The sequence below is a fragment of the Copadichromis virginalis genome, linkage group LG14 (genome assembly GCF_057382275.1).
Source record: "Copadichromis virginalis isolate Kocher_CV1m ecotype Utaka linkage group LG14, C_Virginalis_male_GT1.1, whole genome shotgun sequence".
Classification (NCBI taxonomy): domain Eukaryota; kingdom Metazoa; phylum Chordata; class Actinopteri; order Cichliformes; family Cichlidae; genus Copadichromis; species Copadichromis virginalis.
Window position 1 is genome coordinate 4,019,894 of NC_140631.1, and position 24,731 is coordinate 4,044,624.

At 43.2% G+C, this 24,731-nt stretch overlaps 1 protein-coding gene across 1 annotated transcript in view; it reads right to left on the reverse strand.

Moving 5' to 3' along the window:
* The window catches only part of LOC146693237 (uncharacterized), a 100,725-nt gene that overhangs the window by 66,583 nt on the left and 9,411 nt on the right, over positions 1-24,731 (reverse strand). The window contains exon 2 of the mRNA XM_085429872.1: positions 20,884-21,236. Within this exon, the coding sequence (XP_085285998.1) occupies positions 20,884-21,236 (353 nt within the window). The remainder of the gene's footprint in view (positions 1-20,883; positions 21,237-24,731) is intronic.

A 24,731-nucleotide genomic window follows, 5' to 3' on the forward strand; every position in this document is an offset into this window, starting at 1 on the left:
AATATTTTTCTGAAAAGTCTGTGTAACTTAGAATGACACCGTTATCATCCAACAAATCTGTTATGAATATAATATTTTTGTTCAAACCAGTCACTCTTGAAAATTGATTTTTGATTAAGTGTTATTACCCTATTATTCCATAAGGTTGAATTATGGGGAGAAGTTGAAAATCTCATTTTCCCAAAAATGCAACGTCTGTTTTGGAAAGTTTGATATCTTTATGGGGATTTTATTTGCCGCAAAATCACATTTCAAAATAAAGTCTAATCCTGTATACTATTTTATTAAACAAGAATCATGGGATGTGGAGCTAAGTAGAGTCTGGCTGTGACAGACAAGATTTTAACCATTTAATTCTAAGGGTGCCAACCATAAATTCCAATTCTGGAGTTTTGATACCACCTTTATTGTATCCCTTCACAAGCTGAGATCTTTCTATGTAATGGGTTTTATTCCTCCACAAAAATTCGAACACATTTCTATTTATGGTTTTCATGGTATTTATCGTTTTTTTTATTTTTTATATTGTTTACGTGGCGCAAAAAAGGTTGGGGACTGCTGTACTAGCAGGTTGCTGAGTAGAAATCCTTGTAGTGTTTTGAAATATACCACTTTTTCCATCAGTTTCCTTGTCAGGAAACAACTTCCTGTTCAGCAGAAATGCCTCTGGTTTCAGTGGTGTGTGTGAGAGCGTTTCAGTAGTGTGTGTGAGAGCGTTTCAGTTGTGTGTGTGAGAGCGTTTCAGTAGTGTGCGTGAGAGCGTTTCAGTAGTGTGTGTGAGAGCGTTTCAGTTGTGTGTGTGAGAGCGTTTCAGTAGTGTGTGTGAGAGCGTTTCAGTAGTGTGTGTGAGAGCTAAAATTTCAGTAGTGTGTGTGAGAGCGTTTCAGTTGTGTGTGTGAGAGCGTTTCAGTAGTGTGTGTGAGAGCTAAAATTTCAGTAGTGTGTGTGAGAGCGTTTCAGTTGTGTGTGTGAGAGTGTTTCAGTAGTGTGTGTGAGAGCGTTTCAGTTGTGTGTGTGAGAGCGTTTCAGTAGTGTGTGTGAGAGCTAAAATTTCAGTTGTGTGTGTGAGAGCGTTTCAGTTGTGTGTGTGAGAGCGTTTCAGTAGTGTGTGTGAGAGCGTTTCAGTAGTGTGTGTGTGAGAGCGTTTCAGTAGTGTGTGTGAGAGCGTTTCAGTTGTGTGTGTGAGAGCGTTTCAGTTGTGTGTGTGAGAGCGTTTCAGTTGTGTGTGTGAGAGCGTTTCAGTAGTGTGTGTGAGAGCTAAAATTTCAGTTGTGTGTGTGAGAGCGTTTCAGTTGTGTGTGTGAGAGCGTTTCAGTAGTGTGTGTGAGAGCGTTTCAGTAGTGTGTGAGAGCTAAAATTTCAGTAGTGTGTGTGAGAGCGTTTCAGTAGTGTGTGTCAGTAGTGTGTGTGAGAGCTAAAATTTCAGTAGTGTGTGTGAGAGCGTTTCAGTAGTGTGTGTGAGAGCGTTTCAGTAGTGTGTGTGAGAGCGTTTCAGTTGTGTGTGTGAGAGCGTTTCAGTTGTGTGTGTGAGAGCGTTTCAGTAGTGTGTGTGAGAGCGTTTCAGTTGTGTGTGTGAGAGCGTTTCAGTTGTGTGTGTGAGAGCTAAAATTTCAGTAGTGTGTGTGAGAGCGTTTCAGTAGTGTGTGTGAGAGCGTTTCAGTAGTGTGTGTGAGAGCTAAAATTTCGGTAGTGTGTGTGAGAGCGTTTCAGTAGTGTGTGTGAGAGCGTTTCAGTTGTGTGTGTGAGAGCGTTTCAGTAATAATGTCCCTTACGGCACCTCATAGTCTAGTGTGAGACCCTGCATCGTGACCTATGAACTTTTAACCCCTGAGATTCAATTGTACATTTGAGCAGGAGCTGAATAACGTGCCTGAAAAAAAATAGCAGTGTTTGCCCAGCTTAATGCAGACTGTTTAAACTAAACAAGCTGCTGTTTCACATAATAAACCCTGTCACCCGCAGTATTGCTTTCTGTTTTAACAGTTAAAGCAGTAGAGACGAGCTGTTTACATGTGCGTGGAACTCTAGCGTCATTAACCAGGCTAGCTGTTAGCTTATAGCTCACGCTAGCTAACCAACGAGCAGTTAAAAGGACAGCCGAAGCTGCACAAAACACCCACAAACTTCACAAACCTCACTACAATGTAGCGCCAAAAATATGACTCGCAGCTCGCTTGACACAGCTGCTGTAACATAAGACTGACATCCAGTTAACTACAGCTAAAAAGATATTTAGAGAAAACTTACCGTTTCCTCAGGTTACACAAGCTGAGTTTTTTCACGCTGAAAAGTTGGTTTGTTTTGGCTCTCACTGAAGACATAGCTGTTCTTTTGTACTGCTTTTAAACAAAACATTTTTTGTATATGAAGCCAAGGCTGTTCATCCTCTTCAGCTCTAGCGTAGACTCTGCCATGGTTTCATGTTTCTTCTTTCCGTGTGTCCGCTACTTTGAAACGCTTGGGCCGCTCTGCCCGCCACAGTTTCAAACTGGTCATGTGACTGCATGGCCACATCTCATTGGTAAAAAAATTACCGGAAACTCCACTGGCGGCATGTTATCTAATGTCTTAAACTAATTATTCTTTTAAAAAGTAACGAGTCGAATTTTGTAAATGTAGCGTAGTAAAAGTACCGTTTCTTCTTCACAAATATACTCAAGTAAAAGTAAAAAGTATCGTGCAAAATAGGTACTTTAAGAGTACATTTTTTTTCAAAAACGTACTCAAGTAAATGTAACGGAGTAAATGTAACTCGTTACTACCCACCTCTGGTAAGGGTAAGAGAGAGGCGATGTAGACATCACATCCGGTCCTGCAGCATGTCTGCGTTGGTCCAGTCGACCCGCCATCTGCCCCGGGAGGGAACAAGCATCGAAGGTGTTTGGAAAGGGAGGGGGGATGAGTGTGTATCAGTGTATGTGTATGCATTTGTGTGTCCTGAGTTTAGCTGAGAGAGTGTCCTTCGCCCTGCCAGGCTAAGTAAATAGTCTTCAGGCCGACCCAGGTGGCCTTGCGTTGGGGAGGAACAGTCTAAACATCGTCTGTTCTCAGGGTGAGAATTTGTTTTGTTCAGCTCCAGCCTTGAGACCACAACTGGCGCCGAATGGTTGTTTTTCCTTTAGTGTGAACAACTGCATGTGAATTTCACAGCCATTCTAGCAGTCCGAAACCGGTCTCTCAATCTCCCATTGGAGAGCCGTGAGCTTCTCTGAGATGTCATCAATCTTGCGCTAACAGAGCAAATTCTGAGAACTCACGACCACCGTGAGCTTCTCCAAGATGTTATCCAATTTTCGCTCAGAGGTCTTAGTCTGAGTGTTCACGGCAGCCTTAAGCTTCTCCAAGATCTTATCCGTGCTGCACTCAATGAGCCCATTTTGAGAAGTCACGACTTGTCCCATCGCTTCAATCACAGTGGGCAGCCTTGTGGGATTTTGAACAGCCGATTCTGCTTTCTTTAATCTTCGATAAGCCAGGGCCAAGCCAGCTCCGATCAGCAAGAACCCTGTTATCATGGTTCCGAAAAGGTAGATGTCTTTAATGTCTTCGATCAACAGTCGGGCCAAGCACACGACCCTCCAGTTATGCCACCCGTCCATCGTGTATGTGGCAGGGAATGTCCCTCCAGGACACTCAGGCTCACCCGAGCTCAGGCTTCTCGTTGAGAAGAGGGTGTCAATTGCATTCAGGGACCAGTTGATCAAATCCATAATTCCATAAATCCATAAAATACATATATTAGTAAAGCCTATCTAAGGCTACGTTCACACTGCAGGCGAAAGTGCATCAAAACTGGAGATTCAATACATCGCTGCTCAAAGATAAAGACTTTAACTTTTATTTATTTATTTATTTTGAGTCCCCTTTGGATCTTTAGCCATCAGAATTGTTGTCTTAAGGCCAAGAAAGATGCCAAGTGGATTTATTTTACCAAGTGGATCATCATGGCCTTGCCATATTGGTCCATTTGATTGACCTTTATTATAATTATGAATTTATTTTATTTTCGGTTGCTACAAACGGGACAGACATGACTGGGGGATAGGACAGGGAGAAAGAATGAAAGAAAGAGAGGGAGAGAAAGAAAACCAAAGGGGAGAAGAGACGGTGAGAAAGGGGGGAAGAAAGAAAGAAAAAAAAAAACAGAAGAGAAAGCAAACAACAAAGAGCAACATAATAAAAAAAAAACAGCACCATCACAATAAACTAGCTAGCAGTAGATAACAGTAGATACTAAATATTAAACGATATTGTGCAGCACGCAAGATAGACAGCGCACAATGTGCTTTGAGGCAGCAGCCAAGAAAGGTGTAGTCCGCGTCTGTGAACACCCGTGTGTACACCTCTGTGCATACCTGTGTGGATCAGCATGCTTGTATTCCAAAGGTTTCTCCATGTAACGATCTGCTAGGGAGTGTGGGGAGCCATAGCCCCGTCCACCAGGGTATGAAGCAGGTATGGAGGAGATCCAGGCCCCAGATATCCAGAGGCCCCAGAGTACAAGGACCACCAAAGGGGGGGGAACCGTGCCATCCTCCTGGGAAGAGCTGAGTAGAGCCCCAAACGAGAGGTCACCCCGCAGCTACGGAGCAGAGGCCAGAGGGGGTTGCAGTGGCGTGCCCGCGGGCTCTGCTGGCAGCCAGCTGTGCCAGAGAGGACCGAGCTTCAGGCCCAGAGGCCTGAGGGCATCCCACCTGGGCCACAGGCGCCCGGCCCCGCCAATCGGCCACCAGGAGTGAGCCGGTACATAAATGAGCGCCCAGCCCCAGACGACAAGGACCACCAACACACCAACGTCTGAGGGCATCAGCCACCGGCAGGGAGTGTGGCGAGGGGAGATAGGCCTCTGTACTTTAGAGGGCCTGAGATGTACCCAGAGAGGTTGAGTCTAAGACCCAACCTGACATATAGACACAGACGAACAGGCACACGCGGACACAAACGTGCATTCCCACCCCATACACACAACCAAATACTCGCCACTCACCCAACGTGTAGACAGACACAAATAGACACTGCACAGGCAGTCGCACTCCCCAAACATACTCTATATCCCAGGTCCAGGTACCCCCGCCCTCAGAGGGGCAAGCCGCACCCAGGAGATGTAACCCTTCTCTCTGGGGTGGAGGCAAGCGGACCACCTCCTTATCTGCAGTAGCAGGGAGGCCCCGCATCCCAGACCCCAGTCTGACGGCCAGCACCTCCTCCCAGACCCCCAGCCCTGACGGCTAACAGAACCGGGGTGAGTGAAGACCTCAAACCTCCCCACGCCTGCTCATATGTAGTGTTGCTGTGTGCTGTTCTAAAGTGCATTTAAAACTCAGGAGAGCATGGTACTTGCTTCCTCTCAGAGAGCAGCACGGCACGACTTTAAATATTTTTAAAAAGAGTGGACTTCATATTTAGACTTTAATGACACTCCCGGAACATCAGCTTCTGTTCTATGGGAAGCAGGGAAAGCTGTGATGAGAGGTAAAATAATTTCTTTCTTGCCACACAAAAAGAAGGAAGAAAACAAAAATATTCAGGAATTGGAAAAAACTATCAAATCCTTAGAAGAAGCCTACGCGTGCGACCAAGATCAAGAAATAATGAACAAAATACGCAAAAGAAAACTAGAATTAAATGAAATTATTAATAAAAAAAACACAATTCCTAGCACAAAGACTTCGCTTGCAGAATTTTGAACACAGTAACATATCAGGTCGATTTCTAGCTAACCAGTTAAAATTAAATAAAGAAAAAACAACTACATGTGCTGTTAAAGATTTATCTGGAAACACAATATATGACCCTGGAAGAATAAACAAAATTTTTAGGGATTTCTATGAAACTTTATATTCACCACAAATAAACCCATCTAAAAATGAAAATTTTCTTGACAATGTAACTCTTCCAAAATTACTAGACAGTCAAGCAATGGCACTGGATTCGCCACTGATGCCAGGTGAACTCCAGGAAGCCCTGATACCCAATAATAAGGTTCCAGGTCCAGACGGCTTCCCTGCAGAATTCTACAAAGAATTCTGGACAATTTTGGCACCAGTATTCCACGGAATGTTGCAGGAAATCAAGGAAAATGGCAGACTACCTCCAAATATGAATTCTGCCAACATTAGTCTCCTGCTAAAACCAGGCAAAGACCCTTCATTTCCCTCAAGCTATCGTCCAATATCCCTTATAAATGTAGACCTCAAAATAATCTACAAAGTTCTCTAAAAGAGACTAGAGAAAATAACCCCCCTCTTAATTCATCCTGACCAAACTGGTTTCATAAAAGGTAGCCACTCATCAACAAACGCACATAGATTACTTAATTTAATAGACTACTCATATAGTAAAAACATTGAAACCACAATATTATCTCTAGATGCAGAACAAGCGTTTGACAGAGTTAACTGGAAATTTTTATTTCCAACTTTACACAAATTTGGTTTTGGAAACTCTTTCATAAACTGGCTAAGAATATTATATAATTCCCCAACAGCTTGTGTCAGAACAAATGACCAGACATCCTCCAGCTTCTGTCTCCTGAGGGGCACCAGACAGGGATGCCCACTCAATTCAATTTCAATTCAATTCAATTCAATTCAATTTTATTTATATAGCGCCAAATCACAACATAAGTCGCCTCAAGGTGCTTCACTCTCCCCCTCACTTTTTGCAATTTTTATCGAACCACTAGCAGCAGCATTTAGACAGGCTACAACAATTAAGGGCATAAAATGTAAGAACGTAGAACATAAAATCAGTCTCTATGCAGATGATGTGTTGCTTTTCTCCCAAACTCACAAACCAACCTTTCTGAGGTAATTACTCTAATAAATTGGTTTTCCAGAGTTTCAGATTATTCAATTAACTGGTCAAAATCTACAGTTCTTCCAATTAACTGCTCCTTCCATAATTCTTCTTCTGCCCCACTACAATCTGGAAATATTAAATATTTAGGTATTAATGTCTCTCCTAAGCTTTCAGACTTAACTAAATTAAACCACATCCCACTTCTAAAGAAAGCAGAAGGCGATCTGACTAGATGGAAATCTCTACCCATATCACTCATGGGAAGGGTCGCCACTATAAAATGATGATCTTGCCCAAAAAAAATTACTTATTTTTAATGATCCCGAACAAAACATCACAAGATTGGTTCAGATCTCTGGATTCGTATATTTATAAATTCCTTTGGAAAGATAAACCCCTGCGTATCAGCTTAAAAACACTTCAAAGAACCAAGGATAAAGGAGGATTAGATCTGCCTAATTTTCAACAATATTTCTTAGCCAACAGGCTTCAGTACATCTCAGGATGGTTAAAATGTACCTTCTTAGATGAGCCCTGGCTAGATGTTGAACAGGCACTTTGCAATAATCTAGAGATTTCAGACCTACCATTGATCAGCTCAAACATCAAAAGACATGAATGCTTTAAAAGCATCAACATCAGCTCTTCTCTGACAGCATGGTGGGAGTTTCTAAAAATATCTTCATTAATCCCATGCAGACGTACACCTATCTGGTATAACCCTGACATATTACAAAACAATAATATGATTAATTTTCCAGAATGGAGTTGTAAAGGAATTAAATACTTAGAATGTATATTAGAAGGAACAGACTTTATTCCATTTGACAGACTAGTTACACAATATGGGATCAACAAGAAAAGATTTTTAGGATATCAACAAATTAAATCCATAGTAAAAAAGAAGTTTAACATAAGTCAAGTTGAATTGCAAACACCTCCAAGTGTGGTACATTTTCTTACTCTTAAATCCCCTAAATTATTGTCTAAAATATACAGAACACTTTCTAAAATAGATTGTTACACCCCGGCCTAGGCAACCGGCGTGCAACACAGAAAAAATAAAAATAAGGGAAAAAAAAAAACGAAAAAAAAAAAACTACTACGGGTCTCCGCAAAAAATCCCAAAACGAAAGTATCGACAACTATTTACATCAAAGCAAACTAAGACATTTATTTACATCAAAACACCAAACTATTTACAACCGGGGGGAAGATCGCGACCATGACAAACTGAAACACAGGGCTTAAATACATAGAGGGAGCAATCAGGGAATGGACAACAGGAGGGAAACACAGCTGGGGCAAATCAGAACTGACGAGACAAGGAAGCGTAAACTGAACACACTGAGATAAGACAGACTTTCAAAGTAAAGCAGGAAACACAACCGTCACGTCTAAAAAAAAAACACTGACAACACCGAATCGTAACAGTTCCCCCCACCCAAAAATCAAACATTTAATACATGCAACCCCAAAGAAAATATTTGATTCATGCCCAGCGCATACGGCACCGGCCGCTGTTCTGCAGGCGACGCTGATGGCTGGACGGGCCCCTTGGATCCTCCAGTGGAAAGGGAAGGCTGGAGCGGTCCCTCGGACCCCCCAGCAAAGACGACGAAGGCTGGAGCGGTCCCTCGGACCCTCCAGCGGATCCCGGACGAGCCCCCATTATGTTACACCCCAGCCTAGGCAACCGGCGTGCAACACAGAAAAAATAAAAAATAAGGGGAAAAAAAACAAAACAAAAAAAACTACTACGGGTCTCCACAAAAAAAATCCCAAAACGAAAATATCGACAACTATTTACATCAAAGCAAAATAAGACATTTATTTACATCAAAACACCAAACTATTTACAACCGGGGGGGAAGATCGCGACCATGACAAACTGAAACACAGGGCTTAAATACATAGAGGGATGAATCAATATCCCTTCCTATTGCAAAGTGGGAAGCAGATTTGTCAGTCGGCTTAGACCAAAACTTCTGGTCTCAGATATGCTTAAAAACCTTTAAATTGATTAGAAATCCCAGTCTGCAATTAATACAATACAAAATACTACATAGAGTGCACTATACAGGTCATCGTATGTTCCAGATGGGCTTTACATCTTCCAACAACTGCTCACACTGTCAAGGCAATACACCAGAATATTACATCCACGCTCTTTGGTTCTGTCCACCAGTGCAGAAATTTTGGCGCGGGATATGTGAAGACTTATCAAAGTGTCTGAAATGTAAAATTCCAACCTCCCCTTTAGTGTGCTTGTTGGGTAGATTGGATGATGTCACTACAGAAACTAATACAGTCCACATGGTTTTTACTGCCCTATGCATTGCCAAGAAAACGGTCCTCATGAACTGGAAAAATAAAAATAATCTTAATTCTAGCCAATATAGAAACCATCTAATAGATCACAGTCTCGAGATAGCCTCTGCCACCACATTAGATCAATCTCTCTGGACTCCTCTGATCGGCTCCATCACCTAGCGGGGCTGGGGGTTCGTGGTTTGGTCCCGCCTTCGCCATTGAGGTTGATGCGGAGGTAGGGACAGGCTTAGGGCGTCTGGAGAATCCCTAGGGACGTTATCCCTGGAGGGCTTAACCCAGGGTTTGTGGTGTGCTTAGAGGGTGTTCTTCTTGTGGCTGCATGCAGCAGGACTGGGGTAGGGTCTGTGCTGGCGGACGTAGGTTACTGGCCTGGTAGCCTGGCTGCCCCTGAGTGGATCCGGGGCAGGTGTGGGGGCTTGGGGTTCGGGGGTGCTTCGCCTCCGTGTTAGGGCTCTGGCTGGGCCTTGGGGGCTTAGGTCCTTGTTGGTGTGGTGAGGTTGTGGGCGGGTGGGTGCACGGGGGCTCAACCCTCTGGCGCATCGGCCTAGCTAGGGGGCTCTTCAACTGACAGGGAGTTTGTTCCATCCTTGCAGGAGTCCACTCTGCAGGTGGGGGAGAGTCTTAGGAGAGGTGGAGAATAAACTTAACCTGGGTGTCTACTGTCTTGTGCAGTCTGGGAGATGATTGAATGTTAGGGTGGGTACAGTTTCCTCTGCGGTGGGGTCGGGTGGGCTGCCCCGTGTCCTGTGGAGCTAGGTGGTCCTGCTGCCGTAGGCCCCGATCTGGATGGGCCTGGGCTCCCTTGCCTTGGTGGGTGCCGAAGGACGGGTGTGCCTACTGGGGTCAGCGGGGGAGCTGGCCCCAGGGAGGGGCATCTTGCTCCTCCCTTCTTTTCCTCCCCATCCCCAGCTGCCTCCCTCTTCCCGCTCCAACACACCCACCCACACAAGTAGGACCTTGGGGTGCGGGTGTGTTCACTGTTAATAGACATAAACTACACCTTTATTGGCTGCTATTTCCAAGCACATTGTGCACTGTCAGTCCTGCTTGCTAAACAACAACATTCAGTATTTAGTATTTACTGCTTTTTACACTTAGCTAGATTAACGTGATGGTGTTGTGTTTAGTATGTGGCTCTGTTGTTTTTGCTTGTTTTCTCTTCTTTTTCTCTCAACAGGTGATCCAGGAGATTTTTTTTCTCTTCTTTCTTCTTTTAAGTGCCCTTTCTCACTGTCCCTCTTCCCTTCTCTTTTTCTTTTCCTTCATCTTTCTTTCTCCCTTTCCTATCCCTCAGTCATGTCTGTCCCGTCTGTAACAACTGAAAATAAAATAAATAATAACAACAAAGGTCGATCAAATGGACCAATACGGCAAGGCCGTGATGATCCATTTGGCAAAGTAAATCCATTGGGTATCCTTGTTGGTCTTCAGACAACAATTGTGACGGCTGAAGAACCAAATGGGACAGGCAAAAAAGTGCATCAAATTCGACTTTTTTGACCCTATGCAACCTATATCCGAACATGGTATGACAGTGTGAACAGCACAAATCCGATATTTTCTAATCCGATCTGGGTCACTTTCGTATGTGGTACTGAATCCGATACATATCTGATGTTTTAGAAAGTGACTGCTGTTTGAATGGTAATGTCGCATTAAATCCATCTTTTACATCACTGACACAAGACAGACGGCAATTATCAGCACCGGAGAAGCGCCCCAAAAGACACCGTGAACGCTTCCTGGCCATCCCGTGTAGATGTTAGTGAAACTTTTGCGAAGACAACATTGGAGAAACGTGAACATTTTATTTGTACTGTATAATCTGCAGATTCTGACAGACATTTGCAACTATCCTTTGAAGCACCGCTCCTCTCTAAAACAGCAATAAGGATAATTAGGCCATTTGTAAATAACAAAATAACTTTATAACTTTTGGAGATTATGTATCTGAATTTCAGGAGCGGGACCATGCCTCCAAACACGCTCCTTCCGGTTGCCATCTATATAGGTTCCCCCCAGTTCTGCAAACTGTTCATTCTCGTTTACGTGCCCCACCCTCCCTCCCTCCCTCCTTGTTCTGAATTCTTTAACTTCTTCACTTCTATTTAGTACATGGGGATCTGCTAGGCTCGGGAGCCATCGTCAGTCCCCTTGGAGGCCTTCCCCAAACCGCAGCTCAATTCATGTCCAAGCATTCACCTTTATTTACTAAAACGATGTCAATCCTAAATGAGGATGAGGGCCCAGCTAGTGAAAAAGCAAAATTGGGAAACGTAAAGTCCAAAACAAGTCTTTGTCTTAAGGGCCATCAGTCAAACAATACTGTTTGGTCTGGGTCTAAACAGAACGCGTTGTGTGTGACGTCTTCTTTTGCGCATGTGGGCCGCTTTGAGGGTTCACACTAGAGCGTGTTGGCTATCACATTTTATTTGTAGTGTGAACAAGCAGACAAAAAAATCGGATTTGATCAAAAAATTGGAATTGAGCATTAAGACCTGCAGTGTAAAGGTAGCCAAAGATATCAATCAGAGAGAAGCCATTCCGGCCCAGATATCAAACATCTAGACTGTCTGCAAAACTAACTAGTAGCTCAGTGTTCCAACATTCGGAAGAGGCAACTGCTACCACAACTGGAAATCACTCTCCAAAAGTTGATTCTCTTCATTTCGACGTAGTGTTTTCAGTGGGAGAAATGTATCGCCACTCATCCAGGTGACTTCTTCAGTCTCAGCTAACTGCAGGTTTTCCCAATCTTATAAACAGAACATTTGCATAATGACTGAAACCAGCCCACTGAAGGAACAAAGGGCTGGGAGGTCAGATCCTTCATCATGATTATGCAAATTCTCATGACCACTGATCAACAACCATTGATCAACAACCACTGATCAACAACCACTGATCAACAATCATTGATCAACAACCACTGAACTCGGGTGAGTTCATTGTGAAACCTGGCCCCACCTTATCATGCGAATTCCTGAGATCAGATGGCCCAGGATGTGAGTGGGCATTAAGGCGTCTGGGAAGGGATCTCAAAACTGGATTATAGATGGCAGACAGTTGGTGTCGTAAACCACCGCCTCTGTTCAAAGATGGTCGCTCACAGTGGACATAGATGGCTTCTTTCACTCCTCTTTCAAGCCATCTGTCCTCTCTGTCCAAAATGTGAACATTGGCATCCTCGAAAGAGTGTCCTTTATCCTTAAGATGCAGATGGACTGCTGAGTCTTGTCCTGTGGAGGTGGCTCTTCTGTGTTGTGCCATGCGCTTGTGAAGTGGCTGTTTGGTCTCTCCGATGTAGAGGTCTGGGCATTCCTCGCTGCACTGTACAGCATACACCACATTGTTAAGTCTGTGTTTTGGCGTTTTGTCTTTCGGGTGAACCAGTTTTTGTCTGAGCGTGTTGCTGGGTCTGAAATACTTATTATTATTATTATTATTTCAGACCCAGCAACACGCTCAGACAAGGTTCCTCACAGCGTTACTGGAGGCCAAGGTAATGCCATCCAGAATAAGAATCTGGTTAGATACCATATTTCTAAGATTTTCAGGGCCGAGTACAATAACCTCAGTTTTATCTGAATTAAGAAGCAGAAAGTTAGCAGCAATCCAGGTCTTTATGTCTTTAAGACATTCCTGCAGTTTAACTAATTGGTGTGTGTTATCTGGCTTCATAGATAGATAGAGCTGGGTGTCATCTGCATAGCAGTGAAAATTTATACTATGTCTTCTAATGATGCTGCCTAGGGGAAGCATGTATAGTGTAAACAGAATTGGTCCTAGCACTGAACCCTGTGGAACTCCTTAATTAACCTCAATGTGTGAAGAGGACTCTCCATTTACATGAACAGATTGGAGTCTATTAGATAGATATGATACAAACCACTGCAGCACAGTACCTGTAATACCTACAGCATGTTCTAATCGCTCTAATAGGATATTATGGTCAACAGTATCGAACGCTGCACTGAGGTCCAGCAAGACAAGCACAGAGATGAGTCCACTGTCAGAGGCCATAAGAAGATCATTTTTAACCTTCACTAAAGCAGTTTCTGTACTGTGATGAGCTCTGAAACCTGACTGAAACTCTACAAATAAGCCATTCCTCTGCAGATGATCTGTTAGCTGTTTGACAATTACTCTTTCAAGGATTTTTGATATGAAAGGAAGGTTGGAGATTGGCCTATAATTAGCTAAGACTGCTGGGTCTAGAGAAGCTTTTTAAGTAAAGGTTTAACTACAGCCAGCTTGAAGGCCTGTGGTACATAGCTGATTATTAGAGATAGGTTGATCATATTTAAGATCGAAGAATTAGTTAATGGCAGGACTTCTTTGAGCAGTTTTGTAGGAATGGGGTCTAAAAGACATGTTGATGGTTTGGAGGAAGTAATTATTGAAGTTAACTCAGAAAGATCAATTGGAGAAAAAGAGTCTAACTTAACATCAATGGTACTAAGAGAAGCTGTAGATAATATTACATCTGTGGGATGATTATTGGTAATTTTTCTCTAATGATAAAAATTTTATTTGTGAAGAAGTTCATGAAGTCATTACTAGTTACCACTAACCAGGCGAGAAATTTGGGTGTAGTGATGGATGCAGACCTAAACTTAGAAAAACACATTAAGACAAAAACAAAATCAGCTTACTATCACCTCAAGAATATTTCAAGGATAAAAGATCTGATGTCTCAACTAGAGATGGCACGATACCACTTTTTTATGTCCGATACCGATATCATAAATTTGGATATCTGCCGATACCGATATGAATCCGATATAGTGTGTTTTTTAATCAATAAAACGTTTTTTTAATATCTTGCTGCATTTTGTATAAGTTTATACTCAAGTTTAAATAAATAACAACACTAAAGCTATTCTGTTATACCTGTATGTAAAAAAAATACACTACACCCAAAATATTTCATAGTTCAGCAACACTGATCAATCTAATAAACTTAAACCTACTCCATCCTCCCTATTCTGGTATTTTAAAGAGTACTTAGCAGAAATATTAAGCAACCTAACTAATAGGGTTGCAAACTCCCAGCAAAAAAAAATAGGGAACCACCTTCCACCTCATGATGCTTAATCGATGTAATCAAATGTAATTTGATGCAGGGGGAAAAATGCACAGAAATAAATTATTTTTCAAGAATAATTAAATAGATTCAACATCTTTCTTCAACAGAATTGCAGAATTCACAGATGGTACTTTCCCAAAGGAAAAAGTACTATAGCTTACTAGGGTATATTAGACTTAACAGTTACTATATACAGTGTTACGACTGTGATCGTAATCATGTGTGAATTTGAGTGTCCAGGTGCTCCTCCGGGATTGGTCCATCCAGGGTGGATGGCTCACACCGATTGGCTGAGGACTGGGAGGCAGCGGATAAGCCGTGTAGCCAATTCATTTATCCTAGGCCCAACCCAACCGGCAGACCGTTCACTGTGTCAAAATATTATGTTAATGTAAGAGCGTGTAGGGGTGGACCGCCTTTTTCGTTGATCAGTTTTCTCCTGTTTTTGTTAGGCAGGGAGGAAAGTGATTGTCGTTTGGTTTAGTTCTTTTGAGTAGGTAAGTTGTGTTTATTCCTGAGATAGGTTACTTTTTGTTTGTTGTTTTGGCCTTGGGTTCACCCTGAAGTTATGATATGCTCCCTTCCTTTGTTTAACTGCACTTATTGTAAATAAATCACTGTCACAAAATATTAAGTGTGTGACGTGCTGCTTGGGGTTGGACGGGGATGGATCACCCTTTATGTTGTGGTCTGGCCGCGCCTAGACGGGCCATAACAACAGTAATGGACTTCTATACATTTTACATCAGATTAAAACTTTGGGTGTAAGATTTGGATAATTATTTATTAAAAGCTCGACATTTTAAATGAGAATAATAAAGAAAAGTATGTCTTTGTGCCCCCCTTTTCCCTGTTAATGCCCTATCGGCCCCCCTGGCTAAACTTTCCTAGATCCGCCCCTGCACAGTTACCAGCCGTCAGCTGCGTAGAAAAAGATCCTGGTCTAGAAAGTAATATTAAATAAATACTAACAACAGCTTATCAAGCTTAAACGTGCTGCTGTTGTTCAGCCGCTGGTTTCCTCGTTCTGGTGAGAAGTGGGCCAAAAACAAAGAAGAGAGACGGACTCCCGACAGAAAAGCCAATTAGCTGATCATTGATCAGTTTCACGATTGAAGTAGGAGCAGGAGAGTGAGAGAGGCAGTCGCTCCATATATCGGTTGTTAAGCTTAAAGTGGGAATGCTTTACAAACATTCAGAGATGAACTTACACACTTGCTTTACTTCTCTCTGGGATAGCTTCCTCGGAGATGAAATGCCGGATTGCTAGCAAGGCTACAAATACACACAGCCGCTCTATCACGTGATGCATACTGCTGCAACTTGCTACGGTTATGAGCCGAGTTACGCCGTGTAGCAAGTTTTGTGAGGTGCTTTTTTGATATTTAATGGATCGGATTACATTTTTTATTTCTTGCCGATATCCGATCCAATAATTTGGGTCAGTATCGGACCGATACCGATACGTAATATCGGATCGGTCCATCTCTAGTCTCAACAGGACCTGGAAAAACTAGTCCATGCATTCATCTTTAGTAGGCTTGATTACTGTAACAGCATCTTTACAGGTCTACCTAAAAAATCAGTCAGACAACTACAGCTCATTCAGAACTCTGCTGCTCGAGTCCTCACTAAGACCAAAAAAGTGGACCACATCAGTCCAGCTCTGAGGTCTTTACACTGGCTGCCTGTCCATCAGAGGATAGACTTTAAAGTTCTGATGCTGGCCTATAAAGCTCTGAATGGTTTAGGACCAAAATACATCAGTGACCTCCTGACCCAGTATGAACCTTCCAGATCCCTCAGGTCATCTGGATCCGGTCTTTTATCAGTTCCCAGAGTCAGAACCAGACACGGAGAAGCTGCATTCAGCTTTTATGCTCCTTATATCTGGAACAAACTCCCAGAAAGCCTCAGATCAGCTGAAACACTCAGTTTATTTAAATCCAGGTTGAAGACTCACTTATTCTCAGCTGCATTTAAATAAAGCACCAAATCAACACTTAAACTTAAATTTCAAAACTTACATTTTAACTACTGATTTTATCTGTTTTGATTTTTGATTTTATGTACTGTTTTGTTTGTTTGTTTGTTTGTTTGCTTGTTTTAATCAATTTTAAATCATGCTTTTTATTTGTTTTGACGATGAGACAATGACGAGACTGCACAAAAGCATGTCATCATGTTTTCTCAGTGGTGGCTGATGTCAACACCTCTTTCCCATTATGGTCTGTTGAATATTGTGTATGGTTTGAGGTGAGAAAGGAAAAGGTGAGGATTACATTACCAAATCAGTGTATTTTTGTGTGAGCATGTGCAAGAGAAGATATTCTAAATCAATAAAACAAAGACAGATACAGTGGAGAGGACAAAACCAGAGCAAGGACAGAATGTGTGAGCAAGAAAGCAGAGGAGATAAGACAAAAACAAAACAATGAAAAGCTGAATACTTTGAGACATCAAGAGATAGTACCTTTGTGAAATACACAAAAGTATTAGGTTTGCCTGTGTAGACTCTAGAATTTGTAGGATAAAATGAGACATGTGTTTCAAATCCTGAAATGAAAAGAAAACACCAGAAGCAACAATTCAATTCAATTCAAGTCAAGTCAATTTGAGGTGCTTTGTATTGTAATGTAGAGACTGCACAATTATACAGAGAAAATCCAAACAAACAAAAGAAGAAACCTCCAACTGAACCAGGCTCAGAGAGGAACAACCATCTCCTGTGGGCACCTGAAGTTTATAGGAAAAATGTATATTCCCTGACTAGTCACTGAGTGGTTGTTAAAGGTTGATGGCAGTTCGTGTGAAACTGATTGCTAAAGCCCCAAACAAGCAGCCATAAAAAGCAGTCACTGACTGTATTCCCAGACCAGTTGGTGAATTGTTGCTGGTAGTTGCAAAGTGGTTGCAAAGAGATACATGATGCTGCACTGAAAGACCTTGGAATTATTTTAATCACTAACAGATTGCTGTAGTTGCCTGTAGATTGCATGGAAGATGTCGTGTTTGCTAACACTTGAAAACTACTCTCTGAGCACCTGTAAAACTATGAAAAGTGTGATATCAGCTGGAAATGTTGAACCTTCACATTCATAGTAAAAACTGCATCTTTTGAAATATGTTGGCTGCAGTGGCAAGGCACCACTTGCACCTTGAAGATAAATGTTGTCTATTTACAGGTCCCACTGCATGTTTTTCAAGTTTTACTACCACTCAGCCAGTAGTAAGCAAGTATTTTTAGACAAGCAGGCATCTTCCATGCAAACTATAAGTGGCCATAACAATCAGCTAGCTAAAAAAATTAAATGCAATAATTTTTCGGTGCAGAACCCTCTTTGCAACCAATTTATTTTTGTTTTTTGCCTGTCCCGTTTCGCTCTTTTGCCATCAGAATTATTGTCTAAAGGCGAAGAAAGATGCCCAACGGATTTACTTTACCAAATGGACCATCCCAGCCTTTGATTCACCTTTTATTGTTTGTTTTATTTTATTTTTCCTTGCTAAATATGGGACAGACTTGACTGGGGAAAAGAAAGGGGAAGAGAAAGAAAGAGGGAAAGAAAAACAGCGGAGAAGAGGGACAGGGGCAAAAAACAAAAACCAACAAAATAAGCAGACAAAAAATACATATATCGATCACCTGGATCACCTGTTGAGAAAGAAAAAAGAGAAAACAAGCAGAAGAAAAAAAAAGAGCAACATAATAAACAACATCACGATGATCTATGGGAATATAACAGTAAATACTAAATATTAAACATTATTGTGCAGCACGTACGATCAACAGAACACAGTGTGCTTTGAGGTAGGAGCCAAAAAGGGTGTAGTTTGTGTGTGTGAGCACCCGTGTGTACACCTGTGAGCATGAGCGCGGTTGTATTTAAAAGGTTCCTTCATGTAATGACCTGCTAGAGGGTGTGGGGGGCCACAGCACCAGGGCATGAAGCAGGTATGGAGGAGATCAAAACTCTATCCCAGAAAGAGCTGAGGAGAGCCCCAGATGAGGGGTCACTCAGCAGCCGCGGAGCAGAAGCCAGGGGGGGTGCAGTGACGCGCCCGTGAGCTCCCCCGGCAGCCAGCTGTGCCAGAGTGACACCCACCCCACCTCCAGAGTGACACGAGAGGCCAAGGGCACCCCACCTCCGAAGGGGCCCGAGCGAGCCCCAGGCTCCAGGCCCCGACAAGGAGCCACCAAGGAGTGGGTCGGTGTGTACCTGGACGCCCACCCCCGGACACAAAGAACCACCAACGCACCGATGTCTGAGGGCGTTTGCCACTGGCAGGGAAAGTGGTGGGGGGAGATAGGCTTCCATACCTTGGAGGGCCTGAGATGTCCCCAGAGAGGTAGCGTCTGATACCCAACCTGACATATAGACACAGACATACAGGCACACACAGATACAGACATCCATTCCCACCCTCATGCTCTCATATGCAATTACTCAACACCCAACGTGGAGACAGACAGACACTGTACACACGATCACACGCCCCAAGCGTACTCTAAGCCCCAAGTCTAGGTACGCTTGCCCCTGGAGGGGGAAACTGCACCCAGACCCAGGTGGTGTTACCCTTTTCCCTGCGGTGGAGAGAAGTAGACTGCCCCGACTCGGCAGTAGCAGGGAGGCCCCACATTCCAGATGTTTGCAACCAATTTCACCTAGAGACATCAAATACCCCCTTCCCAACTGGTCAGGAAACACACATTTCTCCCAAGAGAATACAGGAGTCATAGACCAGCATGACTGCGGCCTAACTAAAATTGCTTTGTTAGGAAGTTGGTGTCTTGAAAACAGGATAGCTCAATATGTGGGTACGTGCGTTTAACGGTGGCTATTCAAAATATGACTGTTCAAACTGGGACGATTATGTGTTGTAACCTTTTTAAAAACAACTTAAACAGACGTGTCAGTGTGTGTTGTGACTTTCTTAACAGACACCAGATTAATTGAAATATTTGTGTTTTTTGTAACCCTAAGTTATGAATACTCCAACAAAACAGTAAAAAAAATAATTATTTAGTACGGGTGCAACGATACACAAAATTCACGGTTCGGTTCGGTTCGATACTTTGGTGTCACGGTTTTATATTTTTTCGATACAAAAAAAATGTTCATGCCTTTTTAATTTGTCATTTATTAAATTTTTACGGCACATTCCGCACCGCATCTCTGTGCGTTCATCATTTGTTTGAAGCCGGCTCACCTCCTGCAACTACTTTTCCGAGAATACACGCTTCTTTTGTGGTTCGAACTCCTTCTGACATTTCTTTGGAGGTGGAGGAATACCAAAGTAATTGCTTAAAGGAGCTTCTTCAACATCTTTAAGAGTTCTAAACAAATGTCTGTCCTTCTCCTGAAAATCTTATGTACGCAAACACGCGTTGCAACTTCTTATCTTGTGCGCGTTTTTTATTTTGACAGCGAATGCGCACCTGCGGACCACTTATGTGCAGCCCTGATTTTTTAGCTTGTCATATTGAAGCCACAGAAATTATTTTGTCCATGAAACCATAAAGCTGCACTTTCTTTTTGCCTTATAGTCTGATTTGTCATAACTTTTCCGTTTTGTGGTAAGCTTTTCTTTGGCTGTCACTTCTTCACCCTGGCCTGTCTTATTTGGCTCAGCAGAACTGAAATATATATCCTGCTGCTTTTACACACGCACTCACATAAAGCTCAGCGATTCTCTGCGCGATCAACCTCTCACATGTTTAAGCTTGCTGCGGGAGATTTCACTTGTCATGTTTGCGTAGTAAGCTAACGATTGATAAGACGATGTCAGAGGAATTGGTGCACAAATTATCATCACTCACCAATCAGTGCTGTTGCTCTCTATACACAGTTCGCGCGATTGCAAAGTGAAAGCAAAAAACAAGCACAAATTCAAACGCGATTTCAATATGTCACATATTGACAGTGGCTCACCGATGCCAATGACATAATTACCCAGCTACATTTCCGAAAGAATGCAAAAGCATTGACATATATTTTTCCTTCCTACGATAGCCCGACGGGCAGGGCAGAGATAGATTTTGGTAGCCCGACTGGAAAAATCGCTAGCCCCGGGACGTCGGGCTAGCGATATTGCGAGCCCTGTATCTGATTGAAGAATCCCTCATCTTTGGAAAAGAGAGTTTATTACAGAGAAATGGCTCTTTCCAAAATAAAAGCTATACTATACGCTTCTTCTGGGCTATATTCTCAGCAGCGTATTAAACATATCAGGTCCCCATAAGGAGAATCATGTGCTAACAGGAAAGCAGCAGGACCAGACGGCATCCCAGGTCGTATCCTAAGAGACTGCGCATACCAGCTAGCTCCTGTGTTCACTGAGATATTCAACATCTCTTTATCTCAGTCGGTGATCCCCACATGCTTCAAAGAGTCCATCATTGTTCCTGTCCCGAAGAAACCCCACCCTGCTTCTCTCAATGACTATCGCCCTGTAGCCCTCACCTCAGTAGTGATGAAGTGCTTTGAACGCCTGGTCAGAGACTTCATCATTTCTTCACTACCAGACACACTGGACCCACTACAGTTCGCTTACCGTCCAAATCGTTCCACAGACGATGCCATCTCTCATCTCCTCCACACATCACTTGGACACTAGAAGGGGGAATTATGTTATAAGAGCTGAGGAGAGTCCCAGATGAGGGCTCACTCAGCAGCCCCGGAGCAGAAGCCAGGGGGAGTTGCAGTGACGCGCCCGTGAGCTCCGCCGGCAGCCAGCTGTGCCTGAGTGACCGAGCCCCAGGCCGAGAGGCCAAGGGCACCCCACCTCCGAAGTGGCCCGAGCGAGCCCCAGGCTCCAGGCCCCGATAAGCGGCCACCAAGGAGTGAGCCGGTGTGTACCTGGACGTCCATCCCCAGACACAAAGAATCACCAATGCACCGAAGTCTGAGGGAGTCTGCCACTGGCAGAGGAAGTGATGGTGGGGGGAGATAGGCCTCCATACCTTGGAGGGCCTGAGATGTCCCCAGAGAGGTGGTGTCTGATACCCAACCTGACATATAGACACAGACATACAGGCACACAGACACAAACATCCATTCCCACCCTCATGCTCTCATATGCACTTACTCCACACTCAACCAACGTGGAGACAGACATAAAGAGACGTTGTACACACGATCACACTCCCCAAGCGTACTCTACGAACCGGGTCTAGGTACCCTTGCCCCTGGAGGGGGGAACTGCACCCAGACCCAGGTGGTGTTACCATTTTCCCTGCGGTGGGGAGAGGCAGACCGCCCCGACTCCGCAGCAGCAGGGAGGCCCCACACTCCAGACCGCAGTCGGACGGCCAACTCCTCCTCCTAGCCCCCCCGCTCCAGCAGGCCGCAGAGAACGGGGGTGAGAGAAGACTCCAAACCTCCCTCCACCCGCTCATTGTAGTGTTGATGCATGTGTGTTCTAAGGTGCAATTAAAACCCAGGAGGGCATGGAGCTACCTGCCAGAGAGCAGCAGGTAAGCGCATGGTCCCTCCTGCTAGCCCTCAATGTCTACGTGTATTTAAAATTGAGAGGTGGGCAACGATGCCAGGGGTGAGGTGTACACCCTGATGGTAATTTGGATTCCGTGTATCGTGCCCACCCCCAAGATCCTACATGTATGTGTAATGAGAGTGTGAGTAATGTGAATGTCTAAGTTGTGGGATAAAATTGAGGCAGAGGCAGCCAGAAGGGGACGGGGGAGGGGGGGGGGGGGGGGTAGCCTCCTCTGCACCCTGGTGACATACCCCTACTCCAAGGCCCTGCATGTGTGGGTGGTTGTGGTGGAGCGGGAAGAGGGAGGCAGCTGGAGATGGGGAGGGAAGGAAGGGAGGGGCAAGTGACCCCTCCCTGGGCCAGCTCCCCCGCTGACCCCAGTAGGCACCCCCATACTCCCCGACCCGCCAGGGCCCAGGCCCATCCAGACCGGGGCCCAGTGCAGCAGCGCCGCCCGGCCTCACAGAGGGCACATCCAACATACTGTTTTACTTTAGTCCATGACGTGCTTACCTTCAGGGTCATACGTCACATGAAGACCAAAATAGTTCCAAAAGCCAGATCTGAATGAGGGTGGGGGAGGTTCAATTTGCCATGTTGCAAGGAGAGCTTAGCTTCTGTCTGGCTAGCTTGCGCTGCACTCAGTGAATCTGCGTTCGACTACTCCGCCTGGGCTGCACTACACTACACTGCGCAGATCCACTGAGCGCTCAACACAGACAGCATCGTCAGAAGGAAAGTTGATAAAATAAATTAAAAATTTTGTATTGTTCGATACATATGCGTACTGAACCGAAAGCACTGTATCGAACGGTTCAATATCGATACGAGTATCGTTGCACCCCTACTATTTAGGCACAGTAAGCTTTTCTATCTACTCATTTATGTTCTTCAAGTCTTGTCACTGTTGTAGCTCAGAAGGTAGTGCAGACCATCTACTAACTGGAAAGTAGATGGTATGATCCCTGGCTGCTCCATCCTGCATGCTAAATATCTTTGGACAAGATACTATCCCTTAGTTGCTCTCCAAGTCTGAATCTGTGTAACTGTTATCCAGAAAGCATTTAAGCATGGAAAACAGTGCTAGTGTGAATGAGGTATGTTGTATAAAGTGAAAAGAACACATCAGAAAGAACAAAGGTTTTATAAAAACATCTGTGTCTTGCAAATACTTTAAAAAAAAAAGCTTTAATAATGTTTCTTTGACACTGATAAATAAATTTGACACAATGAATTTATATCCCAGTGAAAATAATGAAAAGCTATGTATATATCACCAAGTTTTGATTTTCTTTTTCATCATTTATTGAAAAAGCCATATACTGTTTTCACTGTTCTGTTTAATCACAATATACATATGCCAATCTTATGAAAATGAATTGATTTAAATCATTATTTCACTATATTCAGTTATGTCATTTTAACCTGGAGCAACAACACACATATAAATAAACATATTAGTGCTCGGAGACAAATAAGCCTACGAGGCCTAGACAAACAGATGACAAAGGGGCTGTCCTCACCAGTTCCATGATCTAAATCCTAATCAAACATCATTTACAGCTTGTTTTATTTCAGCCCCTGGAGAAACCGTCCCTCTATGCTTTTTGCCATGGCAACCCAGCTCTCATTTCAGAAGTGTCATGCCACATTATCATCCAGTGGGCTCACATACACTCCCGCCTGACAACTTCACGATGGACCCTGGTGAAAAATAGCCGGCCTTCTTAGACTGCCTCTTCACCTCCCTCCCTCTCCATTTCTATTTCACTCCCTGCTGTTCCTTCACCTATTCGCCTTCCCCCTCCTTTTGCTTCGTGCTCCTTTCTTCTCTCCACAGGTAACCAAGTGAAGATTGAATGTGTGATATATACCCATTCTAATTGGAAACAAGCCCAGGCACTGGCATCAGTAACAGAAACTGATAACAATTAGCCAAAAGATGGATAGGACATGTATGGTGTCTAATGTCCATAAAAGTATAATGATTTTTCATCAAGGTCACAATGAAATTGTTATAACCATACAAACATGCATACAGTAGGATGCTGGCTCTATATTGTGTAGTCATTAATCAACGCTGGAAAATAAATAGTCCAGTACAAGCCTGATTGGTGTAGTAATATATCAACCTGGAGATCTAATGTGAAACACTGGTTCACAATACTCACACACATTCTCTGCATTTGAACGGCAATGACAGAAAACACCCATAAACTTCTATCTACTGGGTTTGCGCTGCATTGGTACATTTTTTCAATTTAACAATAATTTAACAGTAATATATAAAGATAAGAAATTAATTTAAGTAATATTGAAACCTTGGGTCATCACTGATGGATGAGAAATTTTCTTTATGCTTCATTTAAGAAGTTATTATATTGCACTACGTATCATAGGAATTGGATACTGGTGGCCTGATTTTCACATTGATAATATACTGCTGGTTCTATCTGCGTCTTCTTTACATTGGTATAATGTACAAATGCAATGTATAAAGCACTTTGAATGTTTAGGTAGAGTAGAAAAGTACTAAATAAGAACCAGTCTATTTTACTGTTGGGCACACACAAGAGCCTTCTGGAAAGTTTTTTATGAATAGAAAAACATGAATTAAACAATGTACAATTGATTTTGAGAATACTGTGGAGTCCGACTTTATATCTAATAAACTGCCTTATTGTCTTTTTAAAGCAGATGTGGTACTTATTTAGCCATATGGTTTTTAGTCTTTCCACAAAAGACTATGATGCAGTCTACTCTCTCAATACTAAACCACTGCAGCTTGCTCATTTGTCATTTTATATTTTGCCTCCTACTCTCCAGCTAATGCTAGCCTTTATTGTCATTATACACAGTATAATGAGAGTTATAGTGTACATGTGCACACGTGCTTAGCACATTAGAAAAAACTATACATTATTATAATTATACACATAATATAAATACACAGCACTTGGTGACACAGACAGACAGCCAGGGAATGATGACATGGACAATTTGAGCACTG